Source organism: Haliotis rubra, unplaced genomic scaffold (genome assembly GCF_003918875.1).
Source record: "Haliotis rubra isolate DU_JTF1 unplaced genomic scaffold, ASM391887v1 Scf9, whole genome shotgun sequence".
NCBI lineage: Eukaryota > Metazoa > Mollusca > Gastropoda > Lepetellida > Haliotidae > Haliotis > Haliotis rubra.
Window position 1 is genome coordinate 4,113,994 of NW_025767634.1, and position 15,051 is coordinate 4,129,044.

The window sequence follows — 15,051 nt, forward strand, 5'->3', positions numbered from 1 at the left end:
AGTAGTTGTTTGCGCAATGACAGACTCGTGGACTTCCATTATCACTGAATTTAGTGGCAAAGTCTATAAATTCATTTGAAATAATCCGGAGTTTTTATGTGTGTTTTGACGGCTACTACCGGTGGCGCAGAATCTTCAAGTTAAGAATTGACTTGCCTTTGCAAGTGTTTGTGAGCATACAATGGAACGAATACCTGGCATCATAAACTACACCATATGCTCTTACGTGCATAACTTTGGGATTTCAATCTACATACATCATGTAAAGTATAAAGGTTATAAAAAGTTTAAAGCCACTGAATATCAACTCACTCACTCACTCACTCATTCACTCACTCACTAGCTCGCTCACTCTTGCAACCTGTTAGTATATACGTTTTATCTCCTCTCCAGAGTGACGAACTGGGAACGGTTCCACATGGGGATACACCAATACGGTCTGTACAGCCAGGAAGACCACTACATTGACGACTTGCTGAAGGACCTCGCCACGCTCCCCGTCGTCGATGTTGGTAAGTAGTTTGATATCGTCGGATATTGCTAACACGTGACTGGACCTGATTAACAAGTAAAGACTTGTGTGCAATCAAAGTTTGTCATGACAGTTGTTGATCGATATGGACCTCAACTTTTGGGCAGTGGCGACAGTTAAGAATGCAAATTACTTATTGGGCGCTGCCGTATTAACAAATGTAGAAAAGGGTGACACGTATAAAACACTCAAACATACGAAAAAACGTCGCCACAAAATCACGTGATCGCGGTCCGATGGCGACCAGTTGACCTTCGTATCGCGATCTTATTAGATATCTATCGTGAAGGTTCGCGATCTGAACCCGACCTGGTCGCGATGCTGTCCCGGCCACGTTCGCTTTAGTCACTTTCGAGGGGACGTTAGTTTTGAGGTTTAGTATACGTACACGATATGAAACACGAGTATGGAGCATTCGATTCCCCACATGGGCACAATTTGTGAAGCCCATTTTGTCCCCCCGCTGTGACATTGCTGGAATATTGCTAAAAGCGGCGTAAAACCAGACTCACTCACTCGATACAGTACCGGTACCTAGACAGCAGAGGTTAAGGGTAGTGACCCCAGTAACTGACCTCTGAAACCCGTTTTAAATACTCGTATATGGACTGAGCGAGACACTGTGGTACAAATATAATCGAAAGCGGCATAGTTCTTTCGTGCTCCTGTTCGTCACGCCGAAGGCCCCCGGGTTCGACTCCCAACATGGGTACAACGTGTGAAGCCCATTTCTGTGGTCCCAGCATGTTGCTGGAATATAGTATCGTTGTGTACAACAACCAACACACCGGACACTTATGCGACAATTCATTGATGTTCCCAAACGGTTAAGGTTATAAATGGATGACTACCTTATCCAAGGAGGCGATTTGAAAGATCTGGTGGTCGTTGGGGGCGGTGGGGTATCCTAGTGGTTAAAGCGTTGGCTCGTCACGCCGAAGACCCGGGCTCGAATCCCCACATGGGTACAATGTGTGAAGCCCATTTTTGGTGTTCCCCCCGCCGTGATGTAGCTGGAATATTGCTAAAAGCGGCGTAAAACCAAACTCTGTCAGTCAGTCAGGTGGTCGTGCTCATCCATAAGCTTGAAATCATATTCACTCTACATTTCGTGCTACAATGCAACACTTAATATTACTGAGTGCAGGATAAACAACAAATAAACAAGCACTGCATCAATGTCCCTTCAGAATGGAGAAGACGCATTTTTTTCTTTAGGTTTTGGTCAGAATGTAGTAATCAAACAACGGTGCCGAATGGACATCAAAGCGACATGCCTTCAATGTATATTGTCTCTCAGTGAATCTTCCACACAAAATCCAGAAAATTTTCCTTTCAACTTTGTAACATGGCTCAGATCACTGTTCCTGTTTATTTGTAAACCAAGCTCTGCGATGTTGTCTGTTATGTTTTCCTAACCCGACCAATGCTCTAGTATGAACCGCGGTCGTGTCTGTATTCACGATTCTTACTCGGATAATGGGTTGTGCCGCAGTTGGATCCAGAGTGCATCGGAACAGAAAAAACTCGGGCGCTACGTCTGAGAGAGGGTGCAGGAGTATGAGAATGTGTCTATTCTCTTAATGAGATAAGAACACTGGCCCTTGTGGTGGGGGAAGATATACTGTTACATTAACCTGGTTTACATGCTAAACATGTGGCTTACATTGTTGCAAATACGGCGTTTTCCTTCTTGATGCTTTCCTGCAATTTGGAGGATAGGGTTGCATGCGGTAATATTTGGCAAATAAGTTAATTCATGGATTAAATTATAAATAGTTAGCTGTACGATGAAACAGATAAATTTGAATGAATGATATTATATGACAGGAAGGTAGTGTTAAATATTAAGGAAATTAATTAAAACAAGAAAAACTCAACAAACCGTTAGTGAGTGAGTGAGTTTAGTTTTTCGCCGCCTTTAGCAATATTACAGCAATATCACGGCTGGGACCCCACAAATGGGCTTCAAACATTGTGCCCATGTGGGAATCGAACCCGGGTCTTTGCCGTGACGAGCGAACGCCTTAACCACTAGGCTACCCCACCGCCCCTAATCACCGTTAGGGCAGGACCTGCTTACCATTTTCGTAGACATCTGGTACCAACGATGTTTTCAGCGATCCATTCATGTAATGTTCACTGCTAATTGCTCCCCGCGAGTAACTGCAAAACTGCTGAGGCAAAACTCACTCACTAACTCACTGCTATTTTGCCTTTAACGCACAATGTAATCTCTGTCGGCAGATTTTCCGACGTTTTATGTATTTGATACAACTGTGGCAATTCTGTCTGAAATATTCAGTCCAAGTGTACATCATTCGGTCCTTTAGATCAAACTTTTATGAACAGTTTTAGAATTTTGTATTCATAAACGCCGTGTTCATTCAAAGAGAATACATGATGACAAATTTGGACTTGAAGACGTCACGTTTATTTTTGTCGGATTATTTCTTCGTATTTGCACTGAAAGCAAATATTTTTATGTTTATTTCAATCATTTGGTTCGTGTCATTTTCAATCGGGTCATTGACATTCTCAAAGTTTGTCCAGTCCCCGACTCTCTCACGACAGGCGAAACTTGGCAAGGATGCAAATCTCCAACTGCCAACAAATTCTAGCTGGAGTAAAAGATTCATAATTTCTCAAATCAGTCTCCGGCGGATGTGTGATTTTTAAAGTTGTAAATTTTCATGGTGAAATTGCACTCAAATTCGTTTGCTCTGACGAGACTAATGGGATTATGTGACATGCTTCTGAACGAGGAGACGTCAGCACGCCAAAAACCGCAGCCAAAGTTAATCACAACATGTAATACGTCACAAGCCTTAAAACAGACTAGACAAATCCTCAGGTATAATTCAACAGGCAGTGACAGTCTCGACAACAAAAGAGTAGCTGGAAGTTTTTCCATAGCGAGAGCGCAAAAAGTAAACCCGGGAAAGGAAATACAATATTGAAAACGTCGAAAAGAATAAACGACGGCGAAATACATTATCCTTTGTAGCAAGACGAGAAGCAAACTGAAGCCATTTCATATTCCAGGAATTTTGTTTGCGGTTTGTTGCCCCCAAATATGAGATTTGTTTGACGTCACACAAGTGGAGAAGAACTTTGGAGAAGAGTGCGATGGGAGGGGCAGCCAGAACTGTTAATGTCCCTTGTTTGGTCGGTTTTAGAACTCTACGTTTCCTATGCAGACAAGTTAATTGTTGTGTTAGGAGTAAAATATTTGAATTGGGCTGACATTTGATTGCTGAAACCCTTGGCATACTTTATACAAGAACTGAAATGAGGATTCCAAGCTTCCTGCTGGCACACAAGACCCGCAAAGTGCATCAGCAATTTAATTACGGTGTATTCTCATGTCCGATTGATGTAACTGTTAAACATGTTTCACTGCCGATGCATATTAAAATCCAATGCTGATAAACCGTGAAGGATATGTACTTTGAACTCTATTTTAATGAGCATTAACAGAGACGGATTTGTGTATGATAGCGTGAGTGAGTTTAGTTTTACGGCGCATTCAGCAATATTCCAGAGATATGGCGGCGGTCTGTAAATAATCTGGACCAGACAACCCAGTGATCAACAGCATGAGCATCAATCAACGCAATTGGATACGATGACATGTGTCAACCAAGTCAGCAAGTCTGACCACCCGATCTTGTTAGTCGCCTCTTACGACAAGCATGGGTTACTGAAGATCAAATCTAACCCAGATCTTTACGGGTCGTGTATGATAGATCTCCTCAAAACTTTTGTTGGTATCTATATATACCACTTAAAAAGGTCTATGGCCACGCGATTCCTCAACATTACATTTAGCATGTTGACACATATTAATCTTGATAATATGAAAGAATCGTTTGTCCATAACCTTATATAGGATCATGAAAACAGTACATGTATATAAAGAAAAACGGTCTTAGCATACAACCCTGGTGCAGGCTTGGAAAATGATACCGTTGAACCTGTTTGGAATTAATTTCTGTTCCACGATTTTCAGTTTTCTTAGTCTCTTCCCATGAAATTCGTTTCATATTATACTTGTTTGCGTTGACAATTGGGCTGAAATATTGCCGATGTGACTTGAACTCTTTTTTGACGTTCTGGACGAGGACGCCGTACAATACCTCATTCAACATAGGCGGATCCAGACGGGGGATGCAGGGGTGCGCACTCCCCCTTTTCTCCTGAAAGTTTATTGAATGACCATTGAAACTCTCGTGAAAAAGAAGTGTGCACCCACCCACTTCTCAATAGTGTGCACCCCTCCTTTCTCAAAAAGCTGTATCCGCACCTGTTCAACCTTGTTTGTTTAGGTAACTCTGGGTGTCCATCATGACACGCCGTCATGCAGCTTAAATACTGTTCATTTTTATGTCGACTAGTTTTTCATAAAGCCGTCTCCGTATGTATAGACCGCCATTACACCACTAGATGATGGCCTCTCGTTCAAATGACGTCAAATGACATTCTGCTCACCCACGACATGCCATTTTTGATTCTTTGTGGCACGTTCTAAAATAATCAGTTCTGGCATGCGTACTTGCAGTACATGCTATCACGTGACCTAATCTTTAACAACTCCAGCTACAGTAATGAAGATCCGGGCATTGTTACAAATGTCAGATTTTATCTATGTTTTTTACGTTTCGACTCGGGGTTGAGGTGTCCATTATTACGCTCTCTGCATCTGACTGCATGACGTGAAGGCTCAGAGCGAGATGCGAAGTGAAGTTCCACAACGAACAAGTCGTTTCCCCTTTGCTTAGTCTGTTCTGTTTAGTCTTGGTTTTATACCCAGTTGTAAACATGAACCACGTCATATCCAAACTGTACACTGTTTACTCAATCTAGCTAGATACTAAGACTGTACAATCAAAAATGGCATGTCGTGGTTTTTTGCACACTTCTTTTTCACGAGAGTTTCAATGGTCATTCAATAAATTTTCAGGACAAAAGGGGGAGTGCGCACCCTGCATCCCCCGTTTGTTGAATGGGGTATCCGCCTCATTGTTGAATCAAGGTATGTACACTGTTTACTGAAAACAGCGTCATACCCAGACTGTACACAATTCATATCAATACAGCTTCATACCCACTTTGTACACGATTCACTCAATACAGCTTCATACCCAGACTGCCGCTGTACTAAACTGAACCAATGGTAAAATATTGAATCAAAAATTGAGATATTGTAATACGCATCCCTGTGGTAATATTGTTGTATGTTTATGAATTATCGTCTGTCATACAGACCCTGAAACAAATATATTCAAGAAAGCCCATGCACGTCTAGATTATGTGGCAAGTCTAGATTTAACTGACGAAAGTCTCAGGGCTCCTTTTCATTACATCTTTTTTATTATGAACTGCATTTTCTGTAAAACATGGTCAGCTGTTAGTCTATCACTCAGTGAATTCACTCTCTGTTGGAAAAAGCATCAGAAACTATATTTCCGCATTTTGTCGCTTCATATATATATAATGCCGCTCTGTGAAATGTCAACCTTGTTATCAACAGCAACACAAAATGTATTTTATCATATTGTCCATTGTCTGAAAACAATCAACCCGAAATCACAGACAGGTACAGGAAACAGACCGGAAATTGCTTGTTTAAGACCGGAAGTGGGTGACATATGTTTTATCACAGCAATAACCGGCTGTCGCTATGTTCATATCCTGTTCTGTTCATTCACATCTATATATGTTCTGTGATCAATGCCTTCTCGGCAGAACTAGGTTTCTTTGCTGCTAATTCTATAAATCAATCCTTCATAATATTTCAGAAATCCAGTTACCGTGGGCATTCGTGCTTCATGACATCTTAAACTTATACGATGCGAGTATTCGCAAATAACTTGTTTTCTTTCGTAAGTGACATGTATAAGAAATGGGAGAACTAAATATGCCACGTATTAACGCGAGTCAAAGCGAGACTTGCGAGCCCTTTTGAAGAGCATCTGTGGGCTGATAAAGTGGGTGACATTTTAATGTCTCGACAAGAAGTCACGTGGTGAAGTTGCCAGAACCTGTTTTGTGAAGGTGTTCTCCAGACATGAATAATGAATTTCAAGACATGAAAAACTGTGATAGGTCTTAATCGTACTTGTTTAATCTGCATCACGATTGTACAGAACTGGTTACGTCACAGTACGTGTATGGTGTTTTTCCTGCAATTAAAATGTTTTGTAGGTGTTCATGATGATCGGAGTTAAACTTAGTAGAATCGTGAGGCTCCATCACGAAGTTCGTCCTTCTGCATCTTTCTATAACTGTTTCATCAGGAACATGTGGGCACTGGTAATGAATGTGTCCCGGTAACGACGGGTTTGTTTGAATGTTGTTTAACGCCGCACTCAACTATATTACAGCTGACACAAAATTTGTTTTTTGGGGGGTTCTCGTTTGTTTTACGCCGCATTCAGCAATAGTCCAGAGATATGACGGCGGTCTGTAAATAATCGAGTCTAGACCAGACAATCCAGTGATCAACAGCATGAGCATCGATCTACGCAATTGGGATACGATGACATGTGTCAACAAGTCAGCGAGCCTGACCACCCGATCCCGTTAGTCGCCACTTACGACAAGCATGGGCTGCTAAAGATCAATTCTAACCTGGATTTTCACGATAAGGAAGGAGTCCCTCCTGCATCAGGAACATCCTTCTCTCCATCTACATATCTCATAGTTCCAGCAGCATCATCGTTCTGTGTCCACAAAGCTGTCCAAATAGGTACAAGGTCCAGAAATATTTGTTCTGTTTGGAATATGGTTAGAGTAAGTGAGTGAGTGAGTATGGTTGTACGCCGCTTTTAGCAATATTCCAGCAATATCACGGCAGGGGACACCAGAAATGGGCTTCACACATTGTACTCATGTGGGGAATCGAACCCGGGTCTTAAACGTGACGAGCGGACGCTTTAACCATTATGCTAGCCCACCGCCCCGGAATATGGTTAGATTATCAGGCCTCCTTTTTTCTAATCACATAAGAGAATTATGATATTCTACTGTTTTCTTTTGTAAGACCAACTGGTGGTCTATCTTCTAGATAGGAACACTTCTTGTCTTGAGGCATCCTCGATAATCTCCAGGGTATACGTTCCGATAAGTATACCGATATTCCGATATATACCCTGGAGAGTATACGTTCTGATAAATCTCCACTATAAAGTGGAGTTATATCGGAACGTTTACCCTGGAGATTAATGAGGATGGTCTTGAGGTCGCCTTATATCATGCTGGAAAAGGGCGGTGGGGTAGCCTTGTGGTTAAAGCGTTCGCTCGTCACGCCGAAGACCCGGGTTCGATTCCCCACATGGGTACAGTGTGTGAAGCCCATTTCTGGTGTCCCCCGCCGTGATATTGCTGGAATATTGCTAAAAGCGGCGTTAAACCATACTCACTCACTCACTCACTCATACTCGAAAAACGCCACCATTTCTCGAAACAGGATTTTGTTTAGTCAAAATACTTCACAACATTTCTTACCGTTATAAGTCGATGTTATGTCGCAACATCTACATCATTCAGCATCAGTACGAAACGGCGTAAAATCATACTCCCTCGACCTCACCCTAAATACATACGAAACACGTTTGTGAGGAAGCTAAGAATCTCTCAACGCCATTTTTTTTCATTTGAATTCGTGCATAATGTGTTTTTGATTATTGAATATTTTTCTCGAGGAGATAAATCCAGCAGGCTCCTAGAAAATGTTCAACACATTCTACGCCAAACTTCAAAGCGTATGTCCGAGAGTTTCGCCTTTGAAGTGTTACATTAGAGCACTGGCGCAACGTGTGAGGATATTGCCACCGAGAATCTCCGCCGCATATTGCGCTGCTAAAGGAAACCATATGAGGCTTGGGGCGGACAGGTTGGGGTAGAGACATGTCTGTTGTGAAAAAAAAGGATGTCCCGAACTTGTCTGTCGCCATGCGTGAGATAGTTACATGGTTCGATCGTCATAGCCAGACCGGTTTCGACGGGGACTGGTTTCACAAGTATGAAAAAAAGTACTTAGTGCTCAATGTCATATCATGTCATGTCATGTCATGTCATGTCATGTCATGAATGGACGGACGGACGGACGAACCAATCAATCAATCTATTATATACGTTATACCTGGTGACAGTTTCAAATTGTTTGGGTTTTAAATAGTTCTGTTTTTCATTGTTGCTTTTCGGGGAAATTCGGTTTTTTAATATTAAGAACATATTTTTTAAATGTTAAGGACATTAAGAAATTATGATAAAATACAAATAAATTAATAAGTGCTGTAAACCTCTTCCAAGTCTCTCGTACAGACCCTGAAGCAAATATATCCAAGAAAGCCCACGCAAGTCTAGAAAATGTGGCAAGTCTAGATTTCCTCAGCTTCAGGAAGAGAGTCTCAGGGCTCCTTTTCATTATATTATATTTTTTTAACTATGAACTTTTTTCAGTAGAATATGTTCATTTCAGAGACTAGTTGTTAGTCTAACCTCTTCCCAACCCACACAAGTTCAGCACACAGCCGATGTCAGGTGTTCGGTCGCAGTTCATGACGTCAGCTGGTCGCCGTACTGCTTAATCGGGCTCACTCAAAGAGATAACTGGTTTCCTGAACCAGCTGCGTAGTCTCTATTTCGACTGAGAGCTATATCCTCTCCTCAAATGATGTTCTCCTAAAGATCCATCTTACGGATTCTTTTTTTTTGTCAAATGAGAGTATTTTGAAATAAATGTGTGTCATGTTTCCCAGTCTGTCTGGTACAGAGGACACAGATGTAACGGCTGAGGGGTTGTACTTCCGCAGGTGGGCTCTGTTTAGTTTCGCGAAAGAGCGAACACGACAGAATCTTGACACATGTGTCAGCCGTATGGCACAGGTTGCCCATCTGGTGCTGACGCATCCACAGGGACATTGAAGGAACGTTTGTTGACCAGACATGCGCTGAATAAGAGGGAATTAAGAGAGACAGACCTCTCCAGAATTTTTCCTGGAATTTAGTTTTAGTGAATATTTTTATCAGCTAGTAGTGCAGTGAAAACGGTCTATTTCATTGATCAATAGGCTTAAGTCGTTGGTATCTTTTGACGTTTCAGTGAGGTTTTAAAACAATTACGGATTTAACGGAATAAGACAGTGGTCTAGTGGATCGTGTGTTTGCTCGAAGGCCGGGTGGTGGGTGGTTCGATTCCTTGGTCGAGTCATACCAAAGAAATGTATAAGATGGTAGTTTTTGTTACCCTGCCTGAAGGTCGGCATTCTGGGAGTATTACAAGGACTGATGGGTTCAGAGTCAGTTTACTGTGCATGGAACGGTATTCATGTTTGACTTCGGCATATTATTATCTTATTGGGATGGCATAATGAAACCGACATTAGCCTCGTACGTTCTCGAATCCTATGTCACCTTCATTCCGCTTCTAACAGAATGTCGGGGTGGGGTAGCTTAGTGGTTAAAGCGTTGGCTCGTCACGCCGAAGACCCGGGTTCGAATACCCGAATGGGTACAATGTGTGCAGCCCATTTCTGGTGTCCCCCGCCGTGATGTTCCTGGAATATTGCTAAAAGCGGCGTAAAACCAAACTCAGTCAGTCTAACAGAAAGTCGGCTGTTTGAATATCAACTGTCGCTGATATAAATGTGTACTTAGAGGTAGCCGAATACAGGCTCTTCGTGTGTTTAGGCCTAGGCATAAGGTAACTTGTGCCGCTCGGGTGTTTCAGTATCTTTTGAAAGGTGGGTAGGGTGGCCGTAGTCTTGTAACGCCGAGTTTTATTCCCAACATGTGTGAAGCCATTTCTGGTGTCTCGCGTCGTCCGTTTTTGTTAGGTTATTGCTAAAAAGGCGTTTACGCCCATGCTGTTGAGGTGATGGAACTGCTTTGATGTGAGAGCAATGTTCACAGTGATGTACAGATATATATGCCCCTCTTACAATAATAACATTCTGATGGGTGTTGCCGCATGTAGCCACAACTGATTTTGTAGACTTGAGTGAACAAGCCTGTATGCCAATCTCTCTCTCCTACATTGGAAAGATGTGCTACTATAGTCTGTCTCACAGTCCCTGAACCACATTAATTTCCCTACTGCCAAGCCCTCTCTGCGGTGCTAGAGCCCTTAATAAAGCAAGTCTAGATTTCCTGAATCTCTGGTCTCCCTTTTCAATATAAATTGGCTTGTTTGTTAATATCAAAATTATATATATTACGAGACTAAGCCTTAGTCTAGTGCTACTACTGCATCATCAGCACGCTGGCAGTGAAGTCTTCACCAGCGTTACCCCTCGAATGAGTGAGCGAGTTTAGCTTTACGCCGCTCTCAGCAATATTCCAGCTTTATGGCGGCTGTCTGTAAATAATCGAGTATGGACCAGACAATCCTGTAATCAACAACATGAGCATCGATCTACGCAATTGGGATACGATGACATGTGTCAACCAAGTCAGCGAACCTGACCATCCGATCCCGTTAGTCGCCTCTTACGACAAGCATTGGTTGCTGAAGATCAATTCTAACCCGGATCTTCACTAGTGCAAAACCCGACTGAAAGCCAATGACAGGAAGACTTCAAAACATAACGTCCGAATAAAGGAACGCATTATATTTACCACCAAAGTAGACATAGATTAAGCCATCTCAAACCAAATCATCAACTGCCGTAATGACAACATCAAGTGGAACAATGTACACGTCTTATCAAACAGTACACAAGACTTCACTCAAAGAAGCCTGCCAGAAGCAGTTGGTTTCCGCCAACACATGCCTTACTCAACAGAGACCAAGAATACCTCACCCCATCTGCCAACACGGATTTGATAAAACAACAGAACATCCCCGTTTTCATCTCGAATTTATCTTATCTGCTTCGTATATTTTGTTGTCCATCATGCACAGTTGGTTCCTCCAGTTGCTGTATTTATCATAAAGATCCACTGTTATAAATCCCGTTCATACACACCCTTATGGGTTTCTGTTAGATTAGATGTCTACAATCAGTGCACTGAGTTGAATACTTAACTATTGCTTGACAACAGTATACGGATCTTTACCCAAACGTCTCAAAAGGAAGTTGTCATCCACAGTGCCTTTTATTGTTACTCAACAATTTCTAAAGTTACCAGTCAGTCAGATCAAACAAATAATAGTGATATCAAGTGTAAATAATTAAATATGATGACGGTGATGACGAAATGAATATCTCGAAATTACTCAAACAATGACAGTAACTGCTTCAGTTACAATAAAGTCGACAATGAATACATTAACATCCAGAATGACCATAAAAGTCCCCCCATGGGCACACGTACTGAATCCACGACCAGGCTCGGCCAGTGCGAAACTAAGCCGCGTCCTTTATCTCTCTGATAATTACTTGTAGCACCAGATAACCGAGACCATTCCACCATAGACGGAGACTAATCCGTGTGTTCCACTATAGCTGAGCCGACGGAGACCCTGAAACAAATAATCCGTGCCCACAAGTCTAGAAAATGTCAGCTTTAGTCTCTGAAAATGAAGAAAGTCTCAGGGCCCTTTTCATTATATTATATTTTCTTTTACTATGAACCTTTTTCAGTAGTTCATTTCGGAACTAGTTGTTAGTCTACGTCTTCCCTAGACCTGTGTGTAAACAACATATGTTCATAGTAATCACAATATTTCATACAATGTGTATATATGTGTTTCTCTTCCATAGAGCAAAAGGAGGGCGGTACCCAGCTCAAGCTTATCCTGACGTACACAGACGAGGGCCAGTCGTTATTCAAACCCAGAAGGTGAGGAGGAAGGAATCGATAGAAGTGTCATAAAATCACGCCAGTCTGTGTGCGTGTTGCGGTTATACATAAATTGTACGACACTTCTTTCAGTATCTTCTAAGACTAATTTGTCAGGTGAGACTCCGAATGACGTGGGTACATACATACATACATACTAACATTTGTATACCGCCGATACCCAGCTCAGCTCAGCTGCTCAAAGGCGCTTAGTTTTTCCCTCGTTCACTGGATGTCAATCTCAACGGCACATCGTATTGCCAATCTCAACTCCTTGGGGAGCATACAACTGGATTGTTTTTTTGACCGACATTTTAATATAGTTTTGGTTATAGGTATCGACAACGGGACTTTCAGTATACTCATTTCTATTATTCATGAGGTAGATGGGTAAATATTTCTTAACTTCGACCTATTTCTGACCTTTACCTTAACCTATGCCTTCAGTAAATAATAATCTGGACAATCGGTTGTACGTTGTGTGATAAAAACAAATGGATGGTCCCTTGTCCAAGTCCTAATCTCTGAACTAACTCCTGACCTTTTCTCATGCAGGTTTCCAAGGACATATGAGACGCCCCCGGACCATTTTTACTTTGTGGACTTCGAGCGCCATAATGCTGAGATAGCTGCTTTCAATTTAGACAGGTACGTCCACGACGTGATTGACAGATTGCCATCACTGATATACCTAACCTAATAAACCCTTTGTGAACTACTAGTTTGTTTTGAAGTGACAGCATAAAGGTCTAGACAATAACAAGTGACCCGTCAACAAACCTGTTTCTTAGTTGACGACAATTGTAATTTGTTACCGTAGGTGTTCGCCAAGGTGATTGTTTTTGTCGGCTGGCATTTATGTCAAGTCAGCGAGAAATCTGAAATATCGCCTCTCACCGTCCCAGATTCCTCGAATAGTATTTCGTGGAAAATGAACAGAACAAATACGCATGCACCTCCAAATCGGCATCGATTTTCCTCCATAATGCATTAAGAACTGTCACGTGACTCTATCTGGAAACCATGCCATGTGTTATATTATACATGTAGATATATTGTTATAAATAGGCAAATAAACATATTTAATACAAATATGTAAACCGCCAAAACTGACATTTAGATTCTGTTCAGTGATTTTAATGTCGAACACCACTGACATAATGAGCACACCCTGTTCAGTGATTTTAATACAGAAAAACGTTGATCTCAATCATTTTAGCTAATACACTTTTCTTACCATAGTTCCTCTGTGACTGCATACTGTAAAATAGTATTTTGACCTGTATTAAGGGATTCACCTGGGTACTACCAATACGACCAATACGAAAGACCGGGATCGAATCCCCACATTGGTGCAATGTCCCAGTCTTGATATTGCTGGAATATTGCCCGAAGGAGTGTGAACCGTATTATTGTCCCTTCTGTCCAGCCCCGGGGCGGTGGGGGTAGCCCAGTGGTTAATGCGTTCGTTCGTCACGCCGAAGTCCTGGGCTCGATTCCCCGCATGGGTACAAAGTGTGAAGCCCATTGCTGGTGTCCAACGCCGCGATATTGCTGAAATATTGCTAAAAGCGGCGTAAAACTAAACTCACTCACTCAATTCCGTAGTTACGTATATAGACTTGACTCTCCCTTTTCAGCATATCCCCCGGGAGACTATATTTGCACGTACATATATGAGATTACCCAAATGTTAGTGTGTCAGTTGAAACAGACATACATTATGGTCGTGTCGCTTCAGGGTGCTGGGATTCCACCGAGTGCCCCCGACCGCCGGCCGCAAGATCAACATGACCCACGACATCAAACGCTTCGCTGACCACAAACTGGTCAAGACTTTCTTCTATTCCCCAGGTGAGACTCGTGATAGGTTAATCAGATTGTTGGAATAATGCCACTCGGCTGACCTCGGTCCCCTCCGTCATCTGGGACACGATTCCACTAGTTCACAAGTTCATGTGACTATCAGGTCGATCGGAATGCACTTCATAGTTAATCATCAATCTGTACCGCTGCTTTTTTTTTGTATACACTGGTAGTGTTTTACGGAATAAGACGAGTGCACCCGAATGAAACGAATGATAAACGTCTGGGTCGACGTACTCGATGAAGAAACCTCAGAAATAATTAGAAGGAATCCATCTTTGAATTAGTTTCGTTCACGTGACTATCACATTTTCCAAACTGGCCGTATTCGTTGGGGCGGTGGGGTAGCCTAGTGGTTGATATTAATGGACTATTGCTAAAAGCAGCGTTATACAATACCCACTCACTCACCCGTATACATGACCTAGATTCAAGGTTGAAAGTGTTGTTTTGTGTAAGGCCACATTCAGCAACAATCTAGCCATATCGCAGTGGCATGGAAATAGTCGACCCTGGAAAACCAGCCACATTCAGCAACAATCTAGCCATATCGCAGTGGCATGTAAATAGTCGACCCTGGAAAACCAGCCACATGGGTACAATGTGTGAAGCCCATTTCTGGTGTCCCCTCGCCTCGATATTGTTGAAATATTGCCCAAAGCGGCGTAAAACCATTCACTCACTCACTCACACACTGGAAAAACACGTGATTGATCCAATGAGTAACGATCAAACACGTGTTTGTACAATGGCAATCAAGCATATCTGCAATCAATTGGCGCGCCATATCTTGCACGCTCAAGCTGAACTGTCCATCAGGCATGGACCAAGGCCACTTCCTCAATATTGAGACGATTCGTTTC

The 15,051-nt window shown here is 42.2% G+C and overlaps 1 protein-coding gene across 4 annotated transcripts in view; it reads left to right on the top strand.

The window, feature by feature from the left end:
* Positions 1-15,051, top strand: part of LOC124263793 (extracellular serine/threonine protein kinase FAM20C-like) — a 93,539-nt gene that overhangs the window by 76,383 nt on the left and 2,105 nt on the right. For all 4 annotated transcript variants that reach the window (XM_046698502.1, XM_046698504.1, XM_046698501.1 and 1 more), the window contains exons 3-6: positions 394-512; positions 12,244-12,322; positions 12,878-12,970; positions 14,064-14,176. In XM_046698502.1, coding sequence (XP_046554458.1) covers positions 394-512; positions 12,244-12,322; positions 12,878-12,970; positions 14,064-14,176 — 404 coding nt within the window. The remainder of the gene's footprint in view (positions 1-393; positions 513-12,243; positions 12,323-12,877; positions 12,971-14,063; positions 14,177-15,051) is intronic.